The sequence below is a fragment of the Malurus melanocephalus genome, unplaced genomic scaffold (genome assembly GCF_030028575.1).
Source record: "Malurus melanocephalus ecotype Western Australia unplaced genomic scaffold, MMel_1.1 scaffold_443, whole genome shotgun sequence".
Taxonomy (NCBI): Eukaryota; Metazoa; Chordata; class Aves; order Passeriformes; family Maluridae; genus Malurus; species Malurus melanocephalus.
In genome coordinates this window covers 18,566-45,428 of record NW_026623675.1, presented here as the reverse complement: position 1 = coordinate 45,428, position 26,863 = coordinate 18,566, and the positions used below count along the sequence as shown (strand labels likewise).

At 38.6% G+C, this 26,863-nt stretch overlaps 1 protein-coding gene and 1 non-coding gene across 3 annotated transcripts; both read right to left on the bottom strand.

Annotated features, from left to right (window-relative positions):
* Window positions 1-1,309: 1,309 nt before the first annotated feature.
* MYBL1 (MYB proto-oncogene like 1) lies at window positions 1,310-23,909 on the bottom strand. 2 transcript variants are annotated; one of them, XM_057380309.1, is made up of 16 exons: window positions 23,487-23,909; window positions 19,638-19,740; window positions 19,443-19,514; window positions 16,609-16,701; window positions 15,254-15,474; window positions 13,351-13,534; window positions 13,063-13,137; window positions 11,464-11,568; window positions 9,995-10,225; window positions 9,338-9,703; window positions 8,740-8,882; window positions 8,405-8,519; window positions 6,695-6,811; window positions 6,504-6,608; window positions 4,381-4,560; window positions 1,310-2,559 (listed from the first exon to the last, which is right to left on the bottom strand). In XM_057380309.1, exons 1-16 carry the CDS (start codon window positions 23,504-23,506, stop codon window positions 2,431-2,433), a joined length of 2,259 nt encoding a protein of 752 aa, XP_057236292.1. In that variant the 5' UTR covers window positions 23,507-23,909; the 3' UTR covers window positions 1,310-2,430. The 2 variants fall into 2 exon arrangements, with proteins under 2 accessions (XP_057236292.1, XP_057236293.1); XM_057380310.1 differs by lacking the exon at window positions 4,381-4,560.
* Window positions 23,910-24,279: 370 nt separating this feature from the next.
* On the bottom strand, window positions 24,280-24,369 carry TRNAY-GUA (transfer RNA tyrosine (anticodon GUA)). Its single transcript is given in 2 exon segments — window positions 24,280-24,315; window positions 24,333-24,369. It is a non-coding gene; the product is annotated as a tRNA-Tyr (tRNA).
* Window positions 24,370-26,863: the final 2,494 nt, after the last annotated feature.

The following is a 26,863-nucleotide window of genomic DNA, read 5'->3' as shown; positions in this document are numbered from 1 at the left end:
TAGTACAACAAAAACTAAGATAAACAAGGCATTTGTTGCACATTATGTCAAACCTTAGAACAAAAATATGGTGTAATATGTATTTAGGTTTCATGCAAGTTTGGCTGCTGCATGTACAATTTACTTATAAACTGAAAGAAATGCAAATGCACACAACATTCAAAAAGTAATAAGATGCCTGACATGAAAGATAAAACCTTCCTGCTAAAGCAACAAAGTAGGAGTTAACTAAACGATCCAACCAATACCAACACAAATTAATACTACTTACCATAAATCTATGTTTAAACTTGGTATAGGTAGTTTTGATGATACCATTTCTACTTCAGTATACCATCCAGATTCTAGATAGTCATTCTGTCTTAATGTCTGATTTCATTTTTTGTGAATTAAATGCTGTCTCCAGCGTTAAATGTTGCTGTTAAATCCATTCTGGTAATGCACATCTAAATCTAGTACTGCCAAGAATTCCAATTGACTCCTCTAAATTTTCCCAGGTGAGGAGTAATCCTGGCATGATGGGCATTTTCTGATCCCTTGCTTATAACAGGATTCCCGCCCCCCTTGAAACTTTGATGTGAATTAAAAACTGCTAAAAATGTTTGTGCCTACTACTATCAGAGCCAATATCAAAAAGCTTGTAAAAACAAGGATTGTATAAGCTTTGAGATGCTTTAAAAAAGTTTAAGTTTAAGATCATTACCTTCCTTGTGCCACTCATCACGTTAAAATTCTCCATTAATTAATTCTTCTCTACCATCTTTGATATTAAAGTGTTAGGAACACTTTCCACACCCTGCATAGTACTGGTTGATCTCATAAAGTTAACTAGAGAACCTGACATCATGTAATTTTACATACAGTGCATATGATGCTCGCTCTTTCCATCTCTCATAGCAGCAAGCCGATTCTGCCACGATCTGTAGCAGCACACCCGGGAGTGGAGAGGAAGAGTGTTTGAATCATAAATAACTAAAACTACAGTGTACAATTCTATTTACCTGTCAGTATCTGTTGAGAGCACTCCATTGTAACTTGCTCGAAATTAACTACATAAAAATCTCTATAACAAAAGCAAACCAAAACATTCCTTCAAAACCAAAAATAAAGACATAAAATAAGTGCAAATACCTAAAATAGGCAACTAAAGCAAGTGTTGTGACCTGTATACCTTTAAATAAGGACAAAGGTTTTTCATAAATAAAAGAATGTTCTCTTTGCTCTTCAAACATTTAGTCAGTATATAATGGTCAAAGTTAAGTGCAGATAAAATTGTTTTGAGATCCAAGGTGCCAAGTTTCTTTAAAAAAAAGAAAAAGATAATAAAATATACATATTGAAAATGCTTTAGTTTTTAGTTCCTATGCAGGACAAAGTACTCCTCAGTCTCATATAAGACCCCACCATTTCTTTCTAAATCTATTTAAACAAGGTACAGGAACAGTTGCTGTATGATASAGGAATACCTTGTAATTATGTTGTAGACCAACATGATTTTAGGGCTATAGTGCAATCTTTACGTAGATGTAACATACAGTATAGATTTTTACACTTCACCACTGTAATTCTTCTGCTATTTCATATATTTTAAACTTGTCCTTTTTTCATCTTAGCTGTTTTAACAGGAAACAACATTGGCCTCTAGACAACCTGCATACATATAAATATCTACATTTAAGCTTTGAAATGGAAATAAATTATAAAAACAGACTCCTTTCCAATTTACAAAATTTTCCTTGTTCCTACATACTGTACAATACATTCAACAATCATCTCATTTTGAGATTTATGAAGAAAATACTGATGCTTTACACTAAACTTAATTCACCCCCCTTGGCCTACTTCTAGTACCATTTGCAAATAAATATATTTAACACTGTAGTTAATTTCATTGTTTTGCAGCATACCAAAAAATTAGTAGTGCAACTTTCTATCCTTCCTTTGTACTCCTTTTCATTGTGTTTCTTTATATACTAGTAAAATGCTACATAAGCAAAAGCACATTCACTCATGTATGTTGCTCGTTTGGAAACCAGTAACAACCTATAAACCTACTCTATATTGAAAATGCTCTAACAGATAAAAAAAGCTATGCAAGTCAAAAGAATAAATATGAAAAATAGACCTAAAAACTGTATGTTGCCAGTACTGCAATGTATTTTACCCTTCTTTATATTTTAGGGGGCTACTCTTTTAATATTTAAAAAACTCATTGCAGAACTGTTTGCAGTATCCCTTCGTAAAGAATGCAAGAGCTTCATGTCTGTTCTTTGTCAGTCAAAAGAAGAAAGGAAGCTTTAAGGTAGCTTTAAGGTTTCCCTTGGCAGACTCTCTCAAAGTAAAGACTTAATTCCCAAGTATCGCACGGGAATCGCCTCCAGCATTGTCTCAGTTTCAATGGAAAGAGATGGTTGTCAGCTGCAGTGACCATCACAGTATCAGAGACCTTGAATTGCTGTTGGTAGCTGTATATGTGCTCAGATATCTTCTTGCTTGTTCAGTCATGATAAGCTGGTCTTCTGTTTTCCCATAAACAACGGCTTCCCAGTCACGATTTGGCTGCATAAAATAAAATTCTGTTAAAAAGGTTCTTTTAACAAACTAAAACTTGAGCAATTCTCACATAATGTTTCATAATAATAAGAAATTATCAAAGCCTAGCTATAGTATATTTTGCTCAGAAAGATTCAGTTCTACAGTACAATACCTAAAACCTGTGATAAAGCTCCCTCTCCACCCCTTAATCCAGCTCCCCAGCAGTGAATTTTGGGATGTGCTTCAAGTTCTAACACACAACATGAAAAAGTCTCTTCAATAGAGTCTARCTATTAACAATTAATACATTAAAGGGAAGCTAATTAAGTAATCTTCTCTTTGAGTATCTTCCTCTTTAAATGTGCTAAGTGCAACAGGCAGAAAAACACATTACTGACAGCTGTCTGAAGACACCAAGGAAGGCACAAAGGTTTGGCAGCTGAAAAAGAATATTATAAAAAACTTTACTGAACCAAGTGGCAGCTGTGAAAGAATGGTCAGATTTTTTTGAAATATATTAGATATGGCAAAGGATTTGGGAATAAAAATGATGAATAGAARAATAATAATTAGGCTACTAGTCCTGCTTCCTCCATCAAGCAAAGCCTACACCTTCACACGATGTTCTGAATCTCAAGATGATTTGTTTCAGCTCCAAATTGGACCTGACACTGTCTGATTGCAGCATGATGAAAAATGCAAGATTCTCTCCCTCCCACATCGAGCCAGAAAGTGATCCAAAGAATCAGTTCCACGTATAGATTCACAAAGAAAATTAGCTRCTTGAGTTTCTCTGTAAATTTAGCAGAACTTGATTCATAGAAGGGACTTGGGGTTAGAGAGGCCACAAAACTGAGAGGGAATTTCTGASGGCAAAGAGGAAAAAAGAAAAAAGCTGGTTCAATGAAAATATTTGTCAGTATAGTATGACTAAGCTCCCCCTTTAAGTATTCTAAAGAGCGTACTTCTGGGCCAGATAGACCTATTCACCTTTGCTGCAATTCACAGCAAAAAAGAATTTTTGGGTTTTTTTTCAATTTTAATATCACAGTTAAATGAATTTTCTTCTTCCTTCTCATAAGATYAGAAAGTAATACTGTTGTCTCTGTACTTAAAAACATCATTGTTAATGCATTTAAGTAGAACATGGAAGATCAGGCTCCAGGTGTCCTTTCTTTTAYTGTTATTTTTTTATTAATACAGAGCTATAGATATTCTGAAAAGACAAACTTTATACATTAATTCCCTATGGGACAAACTGGAACTGGTATGAAGTCAGGTCAAAGAATATCTTCTTAAAGCTTGTGGTCAGGACATACACAGAGGGAAAATGAGATTCCATGGTTTTACGAATACGAAAAATACACGGATGTACAAAAGCAGGCCCATTACAAGAACAATTACCAAACAGAACCTGTGGATGAACTCTGATTAATGAATCCCACTGGCCCTATTAAGCAAGAAGTAAGCACCAGACACATTTGAGAAACTAAAATGCTGCAGAAGTTTAGTTTGCACCTAATTCCTAGTCCTGGGCACCCAGACCTGTTTTGTAGGTCTCCCCTATCCTGTTTTTCTTCCCCCACATCGAAATCTTAGTGAAACATCAGTTTGTTTCACTGAAACAAAGCGTGAAACATCAGGGCTGCATTTAAAGAACTTAGCTATGAATAAACATTTTKCAGACAAATGACCGACTTAAAAGAAATAAAGATCATGGAAACTGACTAAAACTGGATCACTGATTTCAACAATTCTAGACATTAGTGCAAGACAGAAACAAAACAACACAAAAATTATTTTTTAACCCGCTAACCAAACTAACAGAATTCTTCGCATCCAGACCTGAAGAGCTTTCTCCATTTTGACATTTTTTGTAGCATATGCATTCAGTTTCTTCTTAATTACTGCATTTGCTTTGTTTGCTGGATTTGTATCCTGTTTTTCTGATGTCAGGTTACATCTGTTGTTCTGTATTTCCAACAATGGTGTCATTAATAAAGATGTGGTATATGCATTTTTTGACTATTGACAAAAAAGAGGGTAGGGAACAGGAATAACAATTAGTATTTAAAACAAAAATACTTCAACTGCTGTGTTAAGAGAAGCCAAAACGTAAACAAAGCAAATACTGTCAGAAAGACCCTAGAAAAGAATCTGAAAATGTAATGAACAGTATTTGAAGAAGTGGCCTGGTCCRTACTGGGATCCAAAGTCAATACTAAGCATAGTACAATAAGCAGCTGCTAGCATAGTTTAGGTATTACTGCGTAGACAGGTTCTTTACTCGAAAGCCACCCTATTCTGATAACATACTGTTAACAAGATTTGATAAAGTGATAAATACAGAACAGTTTTAAAGAAAAAAGCTTGTAATTTGCTTCTAGCACAACCCTCACGAAAGTAAGGACAAGGAGACTGGAGTCAAAAAAGTAAGACCACAGAGACCGGACTCAAAAAAGTAAGATCACRTCAGTATCACGGGGAGGAACTGCTTTAAGAACTGAAAAAAGTACTGGATGGGTCATTCCAGAAGAATTTTATATGTTGATAATGTCTAGAAACAAAAAAAAAGTAATCCACCTTGAGTATGCAAAGGTGGAAGACAAATACATGTCAATTTTAAAGACAAAAAATGAGATGACCGTAACAGTGGCCTAAGTACTTATGTGCTTACAAGAACACCCCATTAAACTGCATTAAACCACCTTTAAGTATTTATTCTACCTCAGACCTTATTCCTAAATTATCACATAGCTACACAATTTCTACTAAAGGACTGGTATATTTTTCACTTTTAAATAAGACACTATCATTATCTCTCTTGCTAGGAGTGAATGCCCCTATTGCACAAGCATTCCTCAGGAAAATTAAGGAAAATTAACTTTTCCCCAATYCCCTGCCTTTAACAGACCACAACATCATGGTGTATCTCGATAACCTGAACATTAGCGATACAAAATATACCATGTAATAACAAAACATTACTAAGAGAACACCAAACATTTAGGTTATGATTGGAATGGCTGCAGCATTGCTTTTCCTCATGAGATGTTCTTGGGGAAACTGGCAATTCCCACTAGGTGGCAGAGCACCCAACACCCAGCAGGCAGATACCAAGGCTTGGCACAGAGTCTAAGAGGCACTTTAGAAGGGAGTTTATAAAACCAGCAAAAAAGGAGTATGACTTAACCACATTATGCATCTTTTTAAGGACTTTGGCTCCTAGATCCTGAATATAGCCTTAAACCCAATCAAGAATCACAGACATTTATTCTTTAAGAATTAAATACATACATACATTAAGAGMTAAGTTTTCCTACAAGGCTAAAGAACAATCGATTCAATCACTCAACTGAAAAAACATTGAGCTTCTTTTTAAAGGAAAGAGGGACCAAAAAAACCCCATATCTGATTTCTTCATGTGTTGGTAGTTCAGACACTATYCAAATTCCTTTAGGCAAAGGAAGCACACAAATTTCATCTTTTACATGCTTGATATTTCTTAAAGTATTCCTTTACTATGTGAAGCAGAAAAAGCATGTTGCCTAATAGCAATCAGGTATCTTCAGAACACAGCTGTCGAGTGTGCAAAGCACAGGAGCAAATGTCATCTTCGTGGTATATTACAAAGAGCTTCAGCATGCTGTGTATGCTAAAGTTTATAAGTAACCAGGCATGGAAACAGCTTTGCTACAATAGCAAACCTGCAAAGCATTCACATTACTTTACCAATCCTACCCTGAAGACCTGAAAGGAAAAATTCATTCATGAATTCAAGCTACATGTTCCCCTATTTCTTAAGTACTTAAAATAGTATTCCAAACAGAAGGAATTTTTTACTTTCTAGATGTACGAATCTAGCTTCAATCCAAATATTTATTTTAGTTGACAGAACAAAAGATATGCAGTTCCATATTAATATTGCTGTCAGTGATACTCTTCAGGTAGTTTGGYTTAATTCTTACCTGTACATCTAAACTATTGTCTTCTGTCAACCGCTGGGCACCAAGCTCTTCTTTTTCTTGTGAATCTAGGACCAGTGATTTTCTGACTTTTTTAGAAAAGTTGTGCTGCAATAAACATTTTGCAGAGAAAGACTGTAAAATATTATTTAAAAGCAGTTATTTCCTATTTGAAATCACTATTGTCACATTACCTCCTGCTTGCAGTTTTTATACAAAGTGTCGTCTTCCTCCTTGGGAAATATATCTGTTCCAGTTTCCTCTTTCAAAACTTCCCTAATGTCTTCCTCCGAGAAGGCAAGTGGTTGTGACTAAAGGTTAATTAAATTGAAGAAGAAAATACAGGAAGTCTATTAGTTGCCACTTCTTACCACATTCTGCTTTCAACTCATGTAGGCCAAAAAAGAGATCTTGCAGAAYATAGAAACAAAGGATCTAAGCTATTGCAGTTGAAAACCACAGGGCTACATTTCAAGGCTATGAAGATTTTTCTAATTTCATTTCACTCCACATTATTTCTAGGCATATAAAACATATACATGCACAAAGTGCCTTAAAAATGAAAGGTAGCATTGAAGAAGACAAACTACTTGTTTCTACTTATCAGTAATGGCTACCCACTGATAAAAGGGATAAAGATAAAAATAAATACTAAATACCTACCTAAACACATATATGTATATATATGGGCATAAAAACATACTAAAAAACTACTTCAARTGCATGAATGTTGTCATGAAAAGAATTTATACCAATTTTGACACAAACCTTTAAATAAGACATTGATAGTACTAAGTACAGTACAGAATTTCACAGAAGCCATACAGATGGCTCCTTTGTGTACCAACAGGAGAAGAATTCCCTTAAGCCCTCCAAATTTGATTTTGAACAGGAGGTTAATAGTGGACAGAAACAGGAATGCCAAACCACTCCATTTGCATAGTGAGARACTGTGAATCTATAGGGTAACACAGATGGTGCCAAGCCCTGTGGCAAAGTCTGAGCTACCTTCTGTGTTTGCAGAAAAGTAGTCAATATATATTGGCTGGAATTTTTTCAGAACTTGAAAAGCATATGTCTACTGAATTCCAAAAGTTATTATGCATTAACATACCTTAGCTAGGCTACGAAGAGAACAAAAATTGAATTCATTTGGAGCAAACTAACAAAAAAAAGGTAACATTATCTGTAGTCAACAAAAACAACAACAAAAAAAAAAATCCGTGACAGGCAGAAGAATCAGAGGATCATGAACTGCTGTACTAAAATTTTGWGATTTAGGATGAAGAAAACTGCAAACATGAATTAAGAGTATCACACTGTAGTAAACACTTAGTTTCAGTCTTAGTGCTGTAGAAGAACCAAAACCAGAGAACAACTCGGCTCTAACACAGTTAAGAGGATTCAAAGATAATGCAGTTTTTCAAGTGAAAGGCAAAAGTTGTTTAAAATAATGAGGTCAGTCATTTTCATCTACAGCAGCTTGCTCTTACTACATTGGAGAACCAACACCCATTCATTCTCTGATTTACAACATTTCTTTTGAAAAAACAAAATCCTAAAGTATTAAAATCAAAATCTCAGACAATCGTGTAACCACCTTGTAATGCAGTCTTAGCAAGGCTAGGCAAATTTAAAACAACTCACAAATATGAAACTGATTCATTTCAGATTACTGTGGATCAAATGAKTATATGTACCAAATTACTATTCAAGATGCCTCCATACTACACTGAAGGATACAAGTCTAACAAAACAGTTCTGAAGTGTTTTTGATTCACGTTCTAGATGTCCTCTAGGATAAGAAATTGCTTTCTAAGATCACACTGAGGCTTACAGTACCTCAAAACCAAGAGGGCATTTAGACTTCAACAAAGAAGAAAAGAAAGAGTATAATCACATACCATAAGTCTGAGGGGACCATACTTCTTTTCCTGAGCAGCCAAAGCATTTTTAAAAGGAGTTGGTGTCCTTGGTGTTGAACCCAAAAGAGATCTTCTCATAGTGGGAGTTCTAAAACTATTCAAGCATAGAAAAGTATTCATATGCGCATTTTATAATTTTAATGTATCATTAGTAATGTAAAAAAATTAATCTAGAAGGCATTTTAAAATACCTTTATTTATGTAACAGATATCACCACCATTAATCTGAAAGTACTGAGAACCCCATAGCATTACCCCACGCATATTAAACTTAATTTAATAACACCACAAGATGTTTAACATAATAAACCTACCCCACATTTTCCTTTTGTTCTTGTGGTGTCATTTCCTTGTGTAGAGGAGTTGTAATGAGAACTTTCTGCCCACAAACTGGAGTCGATGTAAATGCAGGATTTTCAAAGTTAAATTGTTCATTTCCAGAGCAAGTGTTGAAAAACTAAGCACAAGAGGGAAAAAAGGTAACCTTATAGAACAAAGTTTTACCATTGTGCTGAACAGCAAAAAATTATATACATATATCTGAAAGACTTTTATTGACAAACTCCAATACTCTATTCTTGACTTACAGTTATTGCTGCAACCTTGATTTTCTTCTTAAAATCTCTACTACTTAATTGAACCACAGAGACAAAAGGTCTCTATCAACAATTATTTGCATGAAAAAGTGAACTGAGACACAAGTTGCCACCCCTGCTGCCACACTCTCCATCAGTCTTAAAGCAGAGGCTGTTTAATGATTTATTTTTAAGGTTTTTACCTTTATGTAGATATTTTGAGAAGTTTTTTTATGTATTTATTYAGGCTACAATGTAATACTGGGGAAGAAACTACTTGTAATTTATAACTCAACGACTAGTCTTCATGCTTAGCATTATTTAAAAACACACTCACCTGTGATGGAGAAAATGGTAGTGTTTTCACTGGCGTTCGCTTTAATGCAACATTGACGGCATCGTTACATAAGCCATCGTTCAGATCAGTAACTGGGGACTGCCCAACACGCAACCTYTTTTTCTTTCTCAGGATAGCAGGTGGGTTGCTGAACTTAGTTAAGTTTGAGGTTGTTGAAAAAACTGTGTCCTCATCASCACTGATGCTACTGTGGTTTTTGCCATCAAGCATAACACCCACATTATACTGGCACTCCGCAGCCCCTTCACTGTGTTGAAGCCGCATAAGTTTTACTGGAGCTGGCTTGACAGGGGATACAACAGCCTCTGAAAGCTCAAAGCAGGTATCACTCCATGCTACTGGATCCTACGAAGCAAGAGGAAAAACACAAGCAGTTTATCCAAGATTACTTCACAATCTATCAGCTCTCTACCTCCACAAGCCATATAGTGAATTACTCTCCCTGGGTATTTCATACAAACATAGAACACCGAACCKTTTAAAACACAATTCTTTTAAAACAGGCAATAAATCGCTTGATAAGGCTGAGATTATAGACAAATACAAAATAAGGTAATTTTAAGAGCATTTTCCACTTATTGTATAAGTTGACATTCCTAATTAAACACTTATTTTTAAGAAGGAATACAAACTTACAATTTCCATAAGATCTAGTGTCTCTGCAAATTCTGGAATGGTTTGTAGAGGTGTTAGCATTCTATTTGCTTCTACACCCAAATACTTAGGTGGTGAATTCTGCTGAACAGGTGTGATGCGGGTCTCATCCATGCTGTAGAAGTCACTTGTCTGTTCCTCAAGGCTTAGTGTACTGGGCATACAGTCCTCCATGATAAAATTTCCAGACCAGCAAGACAAGCTTCCAGCTTGCTAAAAAGTTATGAAGAAACATGTTAATCTTATTCAACTTAGAGATTGCAAAGAGTCAATTATGTGACTGCAGGGTGGGAAAAAAAAGTAATGTGTGGAAATACTAAGCATAACTTAATTTTGGCTTTTTCAAATGCTAATTATCTGTGTCAATTAATGCAGTTAATTTTCTCTTTACATTAATATTCTCAACATTCTCAAATTCTCAGATTTTTGTCTTACCTCTCATTCATATTTTAKACACGCTCATAACTTAATTAATTATCAGCTATATTGGAAGCCACCTCTGATGCAAGTTTCCTGTGTACCTGAACACAAGTATATTATGAAGCCATCTTCAGTACAGAACACAGGTACATTTTAAGATCAGAAAATATTTTTAGAGTGTGAAATACTACTTGGTTTGGTTTTTTTTAATGCAGGTTTTGCATTAATAGTTTAGTGAACTTCTAAAAGRTTATCCCATTTTAGTACACTGCTCAGTACCCAAGAAATAAAGTTTAATTTTCATTGGAAATCTAGAAGCAAACCAGATTCTAATAGTTAAGGAGAATATTGCACTGTTTCAAAAGAATGCCAGGAATAGCTGCACCACATAAAACATGAAGTTCACTTGTAATCTAAACTAGTGATCTAGTTTGGTTACTTAGGTGTCTGATGTGCACAGCCCTCTGAAGAAATCAGTGACTGACATCTGCAAGTTACCCTAATTCTACAGATTTAGGAAATTCCTCTGAATTTACACACAGGTTGTGTACAGGGCGTATTTATTTACTGCTTGTCATGTCCAAATGTGGATATTAAGTATTGCAAGCACTCACACTGAAGTTTCAGRAAAATATAATGTACAGGATATTTCAAAATCAAATGGGGCAAAGCCTATGTATTTTTCACCTTTCTCYGTTGAGCACATGATCAACATTGCTGATCTATAAAACTGAATGGCAGTGACATCAAATGTATTTCCTCTGGAAGAAGATTAAAATACTGGGTCTTTGGAACTGCCAAATTGCTGGTCATACTTCTGTTGCCTTCACAGTTTAGAACACTGCACTAAAAATAAGTTGTCTCAATTCTAATATATAGATTTTTGTTTTACAATGCAACAGCCACAGGTTTGATTTTAGAGGGGCAGGTGAAAAAAAAAACCACACTAAACCAAACAACTGTTACTGAATTGCTGAGGATTAACCTCAGTAATGCATATTCAAATATTTAGAGAAGTTWATAGTCCTTACAGAAGACATTTGTTTTCTTCTGATTTCATTCTCTGCTGACATAAGTAGCAATTCAAGTTCCTTTATTTTCTTTTCYTTATCAGGATCATCATCAATAAATGGCTGCTGTAAAATTTAAGAAAGAAGCCATTACTATTTTCCACTTCCACCACCCYTAGAATAGTAAAGATTCTATATTATAACACAGCTGTATTTTTAACAGGAATCCATATACAGACAGAACATAACTGTTCAAGTTGTACTGTATTYTGTAATACAGAAGTCCCTCACAACAAAACAACTTCACTTACCAGGAGATAGATCTGATGTTAAAGTGGTGTGTAAGGTGGTATTTTTACTGGATTCTAATACAGCCTGTAAGTGATCAGTGTGCTATAACACTTTCTCAACTAAAGTCAGTACATTGTATCTTGAATAGAACCAACAGTGTGCTTGTGTTTTCATATGCTTTCTAACATTTTGTGTTATTTATCCTCACTAAGTGTGCAAGAAAGTGTTTCAAATCAGCATTTGCGGACACAGTATCTATACAAGGAATCCCACCACTACTATTAGAATAGAAAATTAGCTAATTGGTTTTGATTGGTTTGTTTTTTTTCTTAACCTCTTTAACACTTTGCATTTTTTGCTATAAATATAGGTGAGGACATATGCTATCCCCAGTTTAGTGAGCACTTCAAAAGAGCATAAAATATCTTATAATTCTCGGCGTGGGGCAATCCAGAGTATCAATAGCCATATGAGGTTTTCTTGTCACTCATTCTTATACCAAAACAGGGAAGAAAATGCAATATGAAACAGATGACCTGCACTGCGAAACTTCAGGTTAGGTAGAGTTCCATGGAACTCCACTATCAAACAAAACAAGTATTATTCCCTGTGTCAAAGTACATTTTTTACTAAGTCCAAATTCACAAAAATTCTTCCAAAGAGTTGTATTAGAAACAAAGATCTATATTCATTCTGCACCAGATGAGGAATTTCAGCTATATTCCAAGCGAGCCCAGAGAAGTAAAAGGAAATAATATATCCAATTTTGTTTTAAAGTTTCTTAACTCTTCAGCATTTAGAATGCTGCAAAAGAGCATCTTTCAACTAATTTAAAAGATGTTTATCAGTGAGAAAGAAATAATAACTAATAAGAACAAAGCCCAGCCAGAAGTATAAGTCATAGTAAGTTACTTGGGTTTTTCAGATAGGGTTATATTTATTACATATACGTAAACAGTAAAATCTTGTCTTTATATCTCTCATAAGCTAATACTAATATAGGTCACAATTTAACCTCAAGATTTAACATGCAGACAAYGTTTTAAGCCATATTTCTATCAGAAATAAGCACAAACATCATGTTTCTGGGATATGTCAAGGGAGCTTCATTCATTTTTCCTGTCTAATAAAACTACCAGCTACACTAGCAAGCCTACTTATGGAGGAACTTCCATAAATTTAGGYGAGTGATAGAGTGATAAAGATTAACACATTTTGAAAGTACATGTCTTTYGCTATATAATATGCAATTTTTACTATATAATATACATTTTATTATATAATATGCAGTAAATGCACTTTAATTTAYGAAGGCTGTTAACAATTTACCTGAACTATGTTGGAAGAAGATGGAGCATGTTCTAGACAGCTGCCTTCAGGTGAGGCAAACTGATAYGCTGGAATCTAAAAAGACATAAAATATTTTACAAACCTTCAACAAAAGGGGACACTAAAATTTTCTCTATTGTACATAAACTATTTGTTTTACAACCTCTAAATTGCCACAGAAATCACAAAAATACTCAACAGATCTTCAATCTTTCAGAGTTATTCCTCATTTCAAACTTAATCTATTATTTGAAACTGGGAAATACTTATTCTAAATTTTGAACTTACATGTGTCTGAACAGGTACATAAAATTGATTTTGAGTGTGCAAGTGTTCCATAGTCAGACAGGGYTGGGGCTGAAGTTCAGCAGAACTAATGCTTTCAGACTTTATAACTCTTTGCAAATATCCTTCCTGCTCCACCTTTCTTCGCATTGTTGAATTCCAGTGATTTTTAATTGAATTATCGGTCCTAAAATGGAAGTATAAAACAGTGACTTGTTTCCATAACTCAAAATTTAATACATGACACAATTTACAGGGTTTCTACAGTAGGTTAGTCTGAAGCCACCAATCCAGAAAGCTCAGCATCTTAGACAAAGTTCTATTATCAGTGGGGTTTTGACATAATTACTAGAAAGCTATTTTTTTGAAAACTTCCTTCTACTAAACTTCAAGCGTGCAGGAAATTAAAAGCAGAAAAAGAGAAAGCCTTGGTTCTGACTGTRATCATGAGAGGGAACCTTTTTTCTTAGATACTTGGAATAACATAGTGAACACATGGTCATTTGCCCCTCTGCTATAAATCTGCAGTACACGTAGCTAAGACAATCACCCCACTGTCCCACAGCATAATAAAGGCACTCTGGCTGGTGTTTGCCACTGGAAGACATCTCTTCTAAAGTTGACAGCCTGAAAACCCCACTCTGTGTTTTATGTGCAGCTTTGTGGAAGTACATCTTACTGCCTCTTCACACCCTTGATCATGGATGGGGAAAAACAGGCATGGCATTTTGACAAGCAGGCTGAAATAATTTTTAACATTAGACATACATTAAGGTAAGAGTAGACTATAACTGCATTACAGTCTAAAATACTAGTATTACAATTTCTAGCCTTAATAGAGGTACACAGAAACRAATATTAGTTAAAGCCCCATTCTTCATTTAAGGTCAACTCTTAGAAGTATTCCCCTTTGTCATCCTACCAGTGTTGGACTCTACAAATATTCTAGGTCTATGATCTTTAGCAGTCTTTAGCTAAGAGTCTCAGATTTATTGACAACAAACAAGATAGTGAATTAGGAATTCCTCTATCAAACTCATCTTCCTTCTCCRAAATTCTATTTAGATGCAACCCATTCTCTTCTCATTCCTCCAAAGGATTTACTGTGAGCCATGGAGTGTGCACTTAATCAAAAACCAAATTTTTTAAGCATACATCTCTCATTAGGCCTAGATTAAAAAAAGCTGACATTCCTAAGGTACACTTAGAGAGTCACCTCCTGAACAGACAAACTGAATTCAGAAAGGGATAGCTTAACACAGAACTTCAATTAACWGTACAAGGTAAAATAATTATTTCATTAAGCTCTTCCCACACTAAAATCATTTTGTTTCCCACAACCACAGAAACTGGCAGTCAAACTTGAAAGAAATATAAGGAAAACAATGTATACAATTAATTTTTAATTTGGAGACTTCATGATAACCAACTTTGCAATACATGACTCCTAAGCCTGCGCTGTTGAAGGTTACTAAGATTTTCTTTTATAAGTGTCCAGTTCAACAAGCGCTACACAAAAAAAAATAAAAAAAAATCTGATCTTAAACCAGGAAAGTCAGCCTCAAATATAAGTTAATGAAGGCATTTGGATATCAAGTTTGCTATCAAATTATTCTTCTACTACTATATGCAGTTAATTCTCTTCAGCTCTATTRCAGAGGGGTTTTAAGTGAGTTGGAGAAATTTTGAAGATACCTCCAAAGCATTAGAGGTCTTTTCGTGGGGTTTATGGATTTTTAAGAATACAYATCAAATGCAAAATATTTTTAGCATCTATCAAGGTAAATACATTGTGATGTAAGTTTCAACAGATGCTCTCTGACTGACAAGTTAAGATTTGAAAAGGTTACCAAGATGACCACTTTTCATATTCTAACAGTTAACACAAGTAAGAGTTGAAAAGCACCTTCCAGGAAGAAGTTTTGCTATTTCAGCCCATCGGTTTCCCAAACGCTTGTGAGCTTCATAGATTATTCTGTCCTCTTCTTCTGTCCACGAAGACTTTTTTACCTCAGGATTGAGATGGTTATGCCATCTTTCTCTGCATTGCTTGCCTATTCTTCCTTTCAGGTGTTTTGCAATTAGAGACCAGCGCTTTGGACCATACTTCTGAACTAATTCAATAACCTGGAATACAGATGAAAGYACATAATTTCAAAACCTAATTTACCTAATCACAGCTGAGAACACTGATAAACTCACAWTTTAGAACAGTATTATAATAGGCAACTGATATTAGGCCTAAAGAGGCAGACAGCGACTTGGAGGGTTAAAAATTAATTTTTCAAGAAGTCAAAAAATTACTAACTCCAAATTCTCTGCTTATAATATAAGTGCACACTGATGAAAACATTCACTTGGAAGTTCCCTTTCTGACACCCACTGCATAAACCGATGTTAGGAAAGGCCAAAAAGGAAGTGGTAAATATGTTTCATTTGACTGTTTTCAACAACAYACATATGAACAAAAATCCAAACATCTACACCTAGAAATGGAATGGAGGTTGGGAATTTTTACACATTAGAAGCTTTTTCTTAAAAGACTAATGAGAACTGTAAAAAAAGAGATTAGGAAGACCATATTCATAAATTGACAAATAGCAGTTTAAAACATCTTAGAACAGTTTTAAACAGTGGGAACAACAAACYAATTTGAAATATATGAAAGCTGTATTTGCACCTCCCTTCTAGACACTCCACATTTGGCAGGCAAAAAGCTGCAGTACGGATTAACAACAGTAGGGKAAAAAAGCAGCCTAAAACATTGATYGCTTCTTTACAGARAGAAATGGTTTCACAGAATATTCTGTGYTGGAAGGTACCGAGAAGGATCRTTTGAGTCCAACAGCCCATACAGGGATCAAACTCACAACCTAGGCCTGATCCTGGGGTTGTAACCGTAGATTATAAAATAGTTTATCTTATTCCCAATCCCATCAAATCTGGTGGGTTTAAGAAACAAAAGATGTAAACAAGACCTTTGATCTTTACTGTTACCAAGAAATCCTCCCTACATGGTAAGCCAGAGTAATTCAGCCAGCAATCTCACTAATGGGGAATGAAACACTTGTGCAGACCAGACATTCCATCAATTTAAGAGAGAATTTTTTTTCTTCTCATACATCATAATGTTAACATAAGTACCCATGCCACAAGATCAGACATCAACTATACAGGAATGAAACTTAAGAAAAAGTACACATTCTTAGCAGTCATATGTCAATTTTATTAAAGAGCAGAGTATCAATTAGWTTTTATTACCCTCTGATCTTCTTCTTTAGTCCAGGGACCTTTAATCAATTCTGGGTTTAGTACCTTCTGCCATCGATGCTGGCATTGAAAATCTGAACGATTCTGAAACAGTTTTAGAAAACCAGTATAGCTGTTAAACTCTTGAATACATAGAGCTGAAAGAAATTTCTYGCATGAATTATTAGCTTATTTCAAATTAAAAACTCATTTAGAACTTTGTTCTCAGTATAATAGYTAAATTATCCCTTATTATTTATTCCAGTTGCTTATAAAAACTCTCCTCCAGAAAAAAAAACCTTCCATGAAGCTCTAATCTAATAATGTACTAACTTCATAATCAAATTCAGAACTTACTCTCCTTTAAAGAAAAATTTATATTTATTTTTGTCCTCATTACTCCATACTATCTCTGAACTTCGTGGTTGATATACTTTTGACATTATCAATAACTTAAATATGGAGAGCATTTATTTTAAGGAAATACTTTTTTTTTTCAAATAAAAGAATACACTTTTTGCTAAGTCCCAAATGAGTATATTCTCAGCTCTTTACTAGAGCGTTAAGGAAAACAGATTTATATCAAATTTAGTTAACACATACTAATTAYACAACACTGCTTTTGCTGGTCAGGACAGATGGTGCTTTTCTGTAGCTTCACTAAGGATCTTTTGAAATMTTCTTCCCAGTTATGAAAGAGAACTTTCACTTAGCCTCCTAAAATCTGCCTATATGAAAGGGTTGGTCCAATCCTCAGAAATATGCAGGTAAGAGCCTGCCTCAGGATAGCATACTTTTTTAACACTGGGACATGATTATTTACTTGCTTCAGTGCAAGCTGTTGGATAGCAAATACCAATTGCAATGTTTTGCTGGATTTGTCTACCAACTAAAAGTGCTACCATGTTAAGATGAAATTAACAAAGCAGCAGTCTGCAAGACAAGGAAAAACACCTAGAACACGAACAYCTGAAATTACATTTTTCTCAGTATCTTCAAGCTAATCACAAGTAGTAATTTCATTGTTCAAAGCACACTAGAGTTTGTTACAAAACGTCATAATTTCCTGTTGAAGACAAGCTGTAAAAGACAGACTCAATAYAGGATAGCTGTTAGCATTTTGACGAAAGCAAAACATTTTAAATTGTGGCCTTTTAGTGCTTTTATCTTCCAGACATTTCTGAAAACATAATACAATTTGGAGAGAAGAGCAAAGCAAATGATGGAATGAAACAATATAATCATTTCAGTCCGMCTTAGCCACAAAAAACCTGAAAGTGATTATAAGCTTATATTGTGATTACATTCCCTCTCTTGAGAGTCACCTTAAAACCATCTTCACTTTTTTGGGGCAGAATGGAGGGAATCTGTGTCCAGTCCAGTAACAAAACAAGAGTTTGAAAACACAGCAGTTTTAGCGCCTTTAAAATTCAAGATAAACTTGGTTTTCCCAGCAAAAATCATCAATAACAAGGCAAGTGCAAATTATTGCCAGTCTCTATTATTTAGATCACCTAAATAATAGGTCACCTAAAGAGGTTGTGGAGTCTCCATCCATTGAGATACTCAAACCCAAATGGATACTGTCCTGGGCAGCCTGCTCCAGCTGATGGACCAGATGACCTGGAGAAGTTCCTTCCAGCATCAATGATTCTGCATCAGACAACCTGACCACACACACTTCCCATGATAACTGGGGAATACTTTTTAACCTCACCCGGGCCCAGCAGAACAAAAGCATTTTTTTGCCTCCAGAAGCCTTTGCTTTCAGCCAGAGAACTTTTTACTAAACTGTTAGATCCATTAAATGCAACTCCATACTATACCAGCATATAAGTATCATCAAACATATTTTTGAACAGCCCAGTATAAAAGCTGTTTGACATTATCACACTCTCCTCTGTCATTCACTCATTCCACTGATTTTTATCAGGGAATAATGTACATGTAAGGAATATGGATTTGATTATGCACTACTTCAATTTAGAAGCTTTGAGTTTATTACCTGATAGCTATATTTTGCCATTTGRAAAAAAAATCAGAAATATCACAGTTGCACAAAACTATGATGAAAACAATGCAAAGGTTTAGTTGTTCAGCACTGAGAATTCAAGTATCTTTTCACCTTACAATGGAATTTCATACAACCATCTKATCCCACACAATATTTTAAGACCCTCAAAGATAGGAGAAGGTAATTTTTTAATTTTTATTATTTCAATATTCAATACCACTTCTAGGAAGTGATGTCAGCCCYAGATTGCACTATGTTTTACAGAAGGCATTTTATAACATCTCTTCAGAAGAGAAACAAACATCATCAATTCTAGTTGTAGGCAGTGCCTCRGGGAAGCAATATCACCACTGTTAAAAAAAAATTCAAACCAAGCCCAAACAAGCAAAAAACCCCAAAAAAMCACACATAAATAAAACACACATGCCCCCTGGGCTATGGTGTTCAAGAAATTCATCCTGCTGCTTTCAAGCAAGCTTTCAGATGCAACCCACTCTCCTGACTGTTTCAGAAGCAACCTGTGAACTGTTGATACAGCCACCACAAGTAATGGAACCAATAAGATATAGGAATGTATTCCATAATGAAAACAAATAGCAAGTGTGAACAGAAGGCATCAACTATTTTTGATCATTTCAGACTATTACTGAAGACTCAGCCAATAAGGTTCTTCAAGGTCTAAGCCAGACAGACCTCAAGTCTGGTTAGAAGCATCCTCTAAAATAGTTTTCATTGTTATGGGCTTCTGATTCTATTTCACCTCATCTCCAAATCAGACATATGACCAAAGAATATATTAATAGAAATTAACTGAAACAGTGATTCAACTTACTTTTAGATGACTAGCAATGAAAGCCCAATCATCTGTACCATTTTGTTCCACCAGCTTCTTTAGCCTTTCATCCTGTTAAGACATAACCTCAGCCAATAAATGTTACATGCTATCCCAATACAATACTAAATGATACCGTATTTCATGAGCTAACAAGATCAGGCAGGGATTGACTAAAGCAAAAAAAAGTATTACCTCTTCACGGGTCCATTTCACTTTGCTACATATCTTCTTCAAACCTTTTTGCTGTGGTACTTCATAGTCATGATCCATATATTGAAAGTCATCATCTTCCTCACTGCAAAGTACAACAGAAGAGTGAAGAAGATCAAAATAGAGTTTARAATACCCTGAATAACCTTTTTTTTTCCTAACTACTTGTAGCTTTTTTCCAATCGGTACATATTTTTCTAAAATGAAATCTGGGATCAGCAGGATCACTAGGCCTGCCTCCAGCAGTTCAACATGTCAGAACTTAGTACAGAACTAAGTTAAATTTCAAGACTACACACTGGACAGATAACCCACGTCAAGTCAAGACTTAAAACTGAAGTAAAATCTACTTTGTAACATTCACCGTTTTGTAACACATTTTTTAATCTTTATTTTACATGAATGAGCTTATAGAGTCTTTTATTAGGCTGCAAAATACATTCATGATACAACGCCATAACTGAAACAACAAAACAAGAGTGTCAAGTAAATGCCAACTTGAGATTTTAAGWGGTCTCCTGACTTGACTAAAAGCGTTACCACAGTGTCACAGGAATTAGATACAAGTCTTTGAAAACAGATACGTTCCAGAAGAAGTAACTTCGGCATCAGTGCTGAGTCTCAATGCGCAGAGCTAAAGGGCAGGCAGCCAGGTACCTCTGCGACTCCACGTAGATTACGCTCCATCTACTGGAGAAATGCGGAACTCCACGACCTGGATAAACAAAGCCTTCCGAACAGGCGGCACGGGGAAGTGTTGCATGGAATCATCACTTAAACTTCTGTGCCAGTACTCATTTTAGTATGAATTCAATTAACGATCACAGGTGGAAACCTAGGTCTAAAAACAAGAGCTGCAGTGCCCCTGCATTAATTATACCAAAGGCACAAAGAAGGGACTCATATCCAAATATACCACTTAAATTAAAAGTAGTTCCACACTGCAATTCTAATTTTTCTCCATTCTATTACTTGTACAAAGCACTATAAAATTTTCATAAATTCACGTTCAAAACAAAACTTACTAGTTCTACTCATCCTAAACAATTACTTCAATTCTTCAACCAAAAGTATAAAAAAACCCTTCCCCAGTAATGAAACTAACCTGTGCTAGTGTCCTATGAACAGATCAGATGGAAGATCTCTACATTATTTTCCAGTACATGCAATGATCAGTAGAGCATGATGATTAACCACTCACAAATTATTTGTTATTTCCCATTAAGTCTGTTCCTATTAGCCAAAGAGAACATACTTTATTCAGAAGCATTACCACAAGATAGTAAATGCCCAGCTGTTGCAGACTTGCTTCTACATCCTACACCATATCTGCATTTGCCCTACTTAGCTTCATGATGAAGCATTAAAATATAAACATATTAAAACTTTTCCRAGTTGCTGAAAGACAAGGCAGTAAACTTGTGGAAAAGTCAAAAAGTTCTTCACTGCACTTTCAAAAAAAAATGAGCTGCAAACACAATGACTGTAAGAAGTTTGGATCAAGTGGCTTCAGACTTACAACAAGAGAACTTAAGCTCAGAAGTAACTACTTTTGTCTTCCYGCACCACCTCCTTTTTTTTCTTTCATCCACAGGTATTTAACAAAGTTCAGGAATATATCTTAGGATTGTAGTATGAAAACATGCTTCTCGTAACACCATTTCATACCAAGCAAGCCATATAGTTCACTTTTAACTACAATTTGGCCTTCTTATTCAACCCTTTGCCAACATGTCCTCTTCACCCACTGCACAGCAAACTACCTCATGAGAAGTCTCCAGTTATACGCAAAGTCAGAGAGAAAGGGTCTCCACCTACACTGCAGTGACGCTGATGAGAGTATCAATGACAGACACCGTGGGTGCCCCACGGGCAGCTCCGGTTCAAATTCTTGCCCTGGAAACTCTGGCYTCACGCATGTCCTGCAGCCAAACCGGCAGGGCTGACAGTGCCTCCGTGAGCCGAGCAGGTACTAACCTCTCTTGCATCTCGATTCCACCTGAATAGCCACCTAGTCCTGAGTCTTGTTTAGAACAACACTACAATAGATTATAAATCAAATACAGATGAATAGTTGGGACTACTACTTTTAGTTTTCAATCCAAAATACAAGATTTTCAAATGTGAGGTTGTTATAGCTCATTTGACAATTCTTTTGTAGTCATRAAATTGTGCCAAAATACTGCACCGAAGTGGAAGGCAGCCACCAAGTTTCATCAAATAAAACATCTGGAGCAATAAGGTATGTATTATGTGAGATCTGTGCTAGCTGTCCTTGCAATTCTGAGTTAAGAATCAGTAAAGGAAAAAAATCAAGCTTGCAAATGCAACAACCAAGACCAGTTTAACACTAAATTAATTTAAGATTAAAYTCAACACCATTTGGTGCGAAACAATTACACTTTCTCCTTATTTCACACCTAGTTTAAAAATCTTGAAGTCAYTTTTATGTAAACTCATAGCTTTAGTTTTTGAGATGTCATCATCAGATACGGACACAGCATTCGCCTTGGGCTACCAATCTCTAACCAAGCCTTCCTCTGCTATCCACAACCCGTTGTATTTTTAATCATGAAATCAAAGCACTCCACAGCCATGTGAGATAATACAAGCTAAAGCTTGACAAAAATGAAACTAGTGCTTGCAATACCACAGGTGAAAGTCCCTCAAACTACAAAATGCCGATTAGCAGTGACAAGAAACATTCTCTCTCCGAGCTGTTCTTCAGACAGCCAAGCACACAGAGCTTCATCAGTCAGCTTCTGCAAGCAAAGCCCCTTTGCAGCTTACACAACTAGAACACCAAAGCATTGCTTTCTTGTTTTAGTTGCATTTCTGCAGAAAAATACTCTTCTATAAATCTCTATATAAATACTTTTCTATAAATACTCTTCTATTTTTTGCATATCAGAGGAAAACGCAGCAGATTTAACAGGTATAACTTTGAAATCACCCCCAACTCCCTGAAAAGTATGCATTCACAATAAACCCCAGATGCCATAGGTAAATCAGAGTATCCTTTCCCTTCTCAATCCTAGTCCTTCTCTTACATTTATTTATCGCTTTCCAGACACTGATTCAAGACAAGAATAACCATAGCAACAAAACAGATCTCCAAGACCCACCTTCTGAATACAAAGCAGAGACACACCCATTTTCCTATCAATATAATAAAATATGTATGAAAGCCATCTAGGGCAGCTGCTGGTGCTCCTGAGCAAAACATTATCTCTCAGSAATATTTCAGGCTAGATTGTGACGTCCTTAATCAAAGCATGTAAGAAGAGAGAAAGTAGGAACATTGGAGATATTGGAAGAATCAACAGGCCCAAACCTTACATCAAGGCTGTGCCAAAGCCACTCAGGAGGTGAAAAGGAAAAAGTATTACTCCATCAGAAGGAAAAYACACAGCACGGAAAGCAACTGCAGAGACAACGCAGTTGTAACTAACAGGCTCAGCTGCCCAGGTAAGCTACAACAAAGAGGACCTGAGCGAAAGCACAGAAGTGAGAGCAGCTGCCAGGGGAAAGGCGGGATTTGTACCCGAGAGGTGGTGCCCASAAGTCCGAGAGAAGAGATACCTGCGAGGGTGCCGGAGGGGGCAGGGAGGTGGGCAGTGACAGCCGAGGCCGGGGCGGTGGCAGGAGGCCGAGAGCAGCGGTGAGGGGCGGGGCGACACCTGGCGGGGATCCCGGGGCGCGGGGGGAGCACCTGGCCGGAATCCCGGGGCGCGGGGGGGCACCTGGGCTCGGGGCGGCGGCGTGGAAGGCAGCACTGCTCGGGAGGGGATGGTGGGCAGAAAGCGCAGAGCGCCCCGGTCCCGCACTCACCTGCGCCGTCTCTCCGCCATCCTCGGCGCGCACCATAGGGGGGGCCGCGGGGCGCAGCACGGAGCCCCCGAGCCACCCGGGCTCCCTCTCTCACGGCAGGGCAGGGGACGCAGTGGAGCACCGGCGGCTCAGAAAGGCTCGAGCCGGGCAGGGATCCTTCCAGGGCCCGCTGCTCCCCGCGGTGCCCGCAGCGCCCCGGCGGCCGCCCTCAGCCCCGGCCCGGCCCCGGTGCGTCAGGCATGGCTCGGCCTGGCCGCTGCCCGCAAGGACGGGGCGCGCAGCGGCCCCTTTCTCGCCCCTACTGTGCCTCGCTCTCCGATGCTGTCAGAGCTGCCGCGGGCTCCGGCGGCTCGCGGCTCCCGCCGCCCTCCTTCCCTCGGTCCCCGGGCCGCACTGCTCTGCTCCGGTGCCCTGCCCTGTGCCCGCCCGCACCGGCCGCCGCCGCTGCTCGGGCTCAGCCGCCGGCGCTCGCGGCGCGCTCGGCCGGTGCCGCCCGAATCTCGCGCGCAGCCTTTCCCCCGCGAGCCGCCGTTTGAATCTGCGCAGGCGGACTGACGCCCCATTGGCCGCCGCCGACCGCACGCGGCTCCGCGCGCCGGGCGGGAGGGGGCGGGGCCTCGCGCCGGCGGGCGGGCGGTGTGATGGGGCCGGGTGGGAGCGGGGCGGCCCCGCAACGCCCCGCCGCGAGCGCCCGCGAGCCACTCCCGCGCCGGCGGCAACGGCGGCGGCTCCCGACGGCAAAAGAATGAAAACGTAACGGCGGAGCCACTCCCGCGCGGCAAAACCGAGCGTCTCCTTCGAGCCGGAATCGAACCAGCGACCTAAGGATTCCCGCGGGCTCTGCCTCTACAGTCCTCCGCTCTACCAGCTGAGCTATCGAAGGGAGCTGKGCRYRCMTYCCTCTCCGTGGTATAAAGCCTTTTYCCTCGTCGCTACTGGTGATGTGCGCTGCAAACAGAGTRGGAACACCTTCCCTGGGAACATCTGGAGTGCAGAGACCCGCTCGGGATGGAAACATGAACTGCGAGCGGCCCAAACGTCCAGCGGCGGCTCTCGCACCCTGGGCCCTGCTGCCGGCGGGTCGGTCAGCGCAGGGGAAGCGACGCTCTCAGCCCCTTACGCTCCCGCGCCGCGGGCGATCTGTCCCGGGGTACGAGGGCAGCGCTTCCCGCTTCCCTCCGTTGCCAAAAAATCCATSCCCTGTGGTAGCAGGAGTTCTTGAGGAGCGGGAAGCGCGGGTCTCCTCCATTATCCAGCCAGCACTCTTACCTGCTTCCAACAACCCTGCCCGGGTCTGTTGGGAAGAGGTCACCTCCAAACAGAATCATGTTGAAAGGACCTCTCAAATCATCGCGTCCAACCTCTGACTGAACCACCGTCAACTACATCATGTCACTGAGTGCCACATCCAGTCCCTCCWTGTATACTGCCAGGCTGGTGACTCCACCACCTCCCTGGGCAGCCCATTCCAATGTTTAATCATCCTTTCTGTGAAGAAATTCCTCCTAATGTCTAACCTAAACCTCCCCTGGCACAGCTTAAGATTATGTCCTCTTGTCCTGTCAGTAGTTGCCTGGGAGAGACACCAGCACCACCTGGCCACAACTTCCCTTCTGTGAAAAACTGCCATTGCATCCTCATGTGGCTGTGCTGATGGACATGTGGACTCCATGGAGCTCCTAGGACCACAAGGTGGGAGTACCTAGTGTGAAGACAGGTGTTGGTTGGCAGCTGTACAGTCAAAAAAAACCCAGAAGGGTAGTGACAGCATTTAACAGTGCTCAGTGTTCACTTGACACTAGGGTGCTCACATACATCATAGGGCCAAACCATCACCAAATTGCAATGTGATTTTTACTTTAGTGATCAAAACAAATCACCAAAACAGCAGATAGTATTTGGGATAAGAAACTTTTTTTCAATGGTTTACTTAGGAAAATTTGCTAACCACCACCACCACAGAAGCAATGACCTCCTGAAGTTATCACCATCATGAGGTATAAGCTACATTCCAGCAGAACGTCTGTGTGTTCTGGTATTTCTACACGAATCTTTAGCTGGAACCATAGAACTATTTGGTTTAGATCATCTAGTTCCAGCCCCCATTCCATGGGCAAGGACAGCTTCCGCTAGACCAGGTTGCTCAAAGCCCTGTGCAATCTGGCCTGGAACACTTTCAGGGATGGGGCACTCACAATTTCTCCAGACAACCTATTCCAGTGCCTCAGCACCCTTAGTAAAGAGTGATAAAGAATGTTTTCCTAATATCTAATTTAAACCTACTGTGTTTTAGTTATAATCCATTCCACCTTGTCCTATCACTACATGAGATGCTYCAGTTATGCTTTAAATTGTATTTAAAGAGAGATGCTTCGCTCGCTTAATCATCTTTGCAGCCCTCCGCTGGACCTGCTGCAGAAGTTCCATGTCTCTCTTGTCCTGAGGAGCCCAGAACTGGACACAGCACTCCAGATGTGGCTCAGCAAAGGGTCAGGATCCTCTCCCCCTCCCTCCCCCTCCTGGCAATGCTTCCTAATGCACCCCAGGGTACACTAGCCTTCTTGGGCAGCGGGCCACACCGCTGGCTCATGGGCAGTCCGTCGTCCACCAGGATGGAATTCACAGAAATTACCCGAATAAACAACTCCATGTATGGAGTCTGTACAGCCCCACAGCACCCTGGATGTTCCCAGTGCCTGCGGGAGGGAACGCCGGGCTCACAGCGCCCCCTGCGCGGACACGCAGGAACTGCAGGCGGCGGCACAGCCCCCACGGCACGGGGGGGCAAAAACCCACCAAAACCCACCAAAAACGCAGCTTCACCCGCACCACAAGCCTCCTGTTACAAGGGTGAACTTGTCATTGCATCTTTCACGAAGAAAAAGAATTCCTTGAGGTTTTTATTTGTAGTCTTTGCTAATGGGTGTTCAGCGCCAACCTACATTCCCTGTGATGCACTTTTAGTATCCAGAGATGACAACGCAGCAGGTTTCCCCACATCAAAGCTCTGACAGGAGTCTTTGAACTACAAAAGCTGTAATGAAAAASTAATAAAAACCACCCTGAGACAGGATTTGTGTCGTCAGCCTCATACAGTATGAAATGGCATCTTTTAGCACTCATTTATATTTAATTCAAAGTGAAAGGAGCCTGAAATGAAAATATTATTGTCTAGATAGGTACCTTCCTGTATATTCCCATAGAAACACGTGTGTTCCTAATTTGCAGGAAATAGATCCTGAAAGCATTAGCTGAAACAAATTGCTAAATTAGTAAGAACTGATGGTCCTGTTGTTAAAAAGAATAATAGCCTAAAGATGCAGATTGTTATGACATAGAGTAAAATTCTCCTTGGAGTACACCAGTAAGCACATACA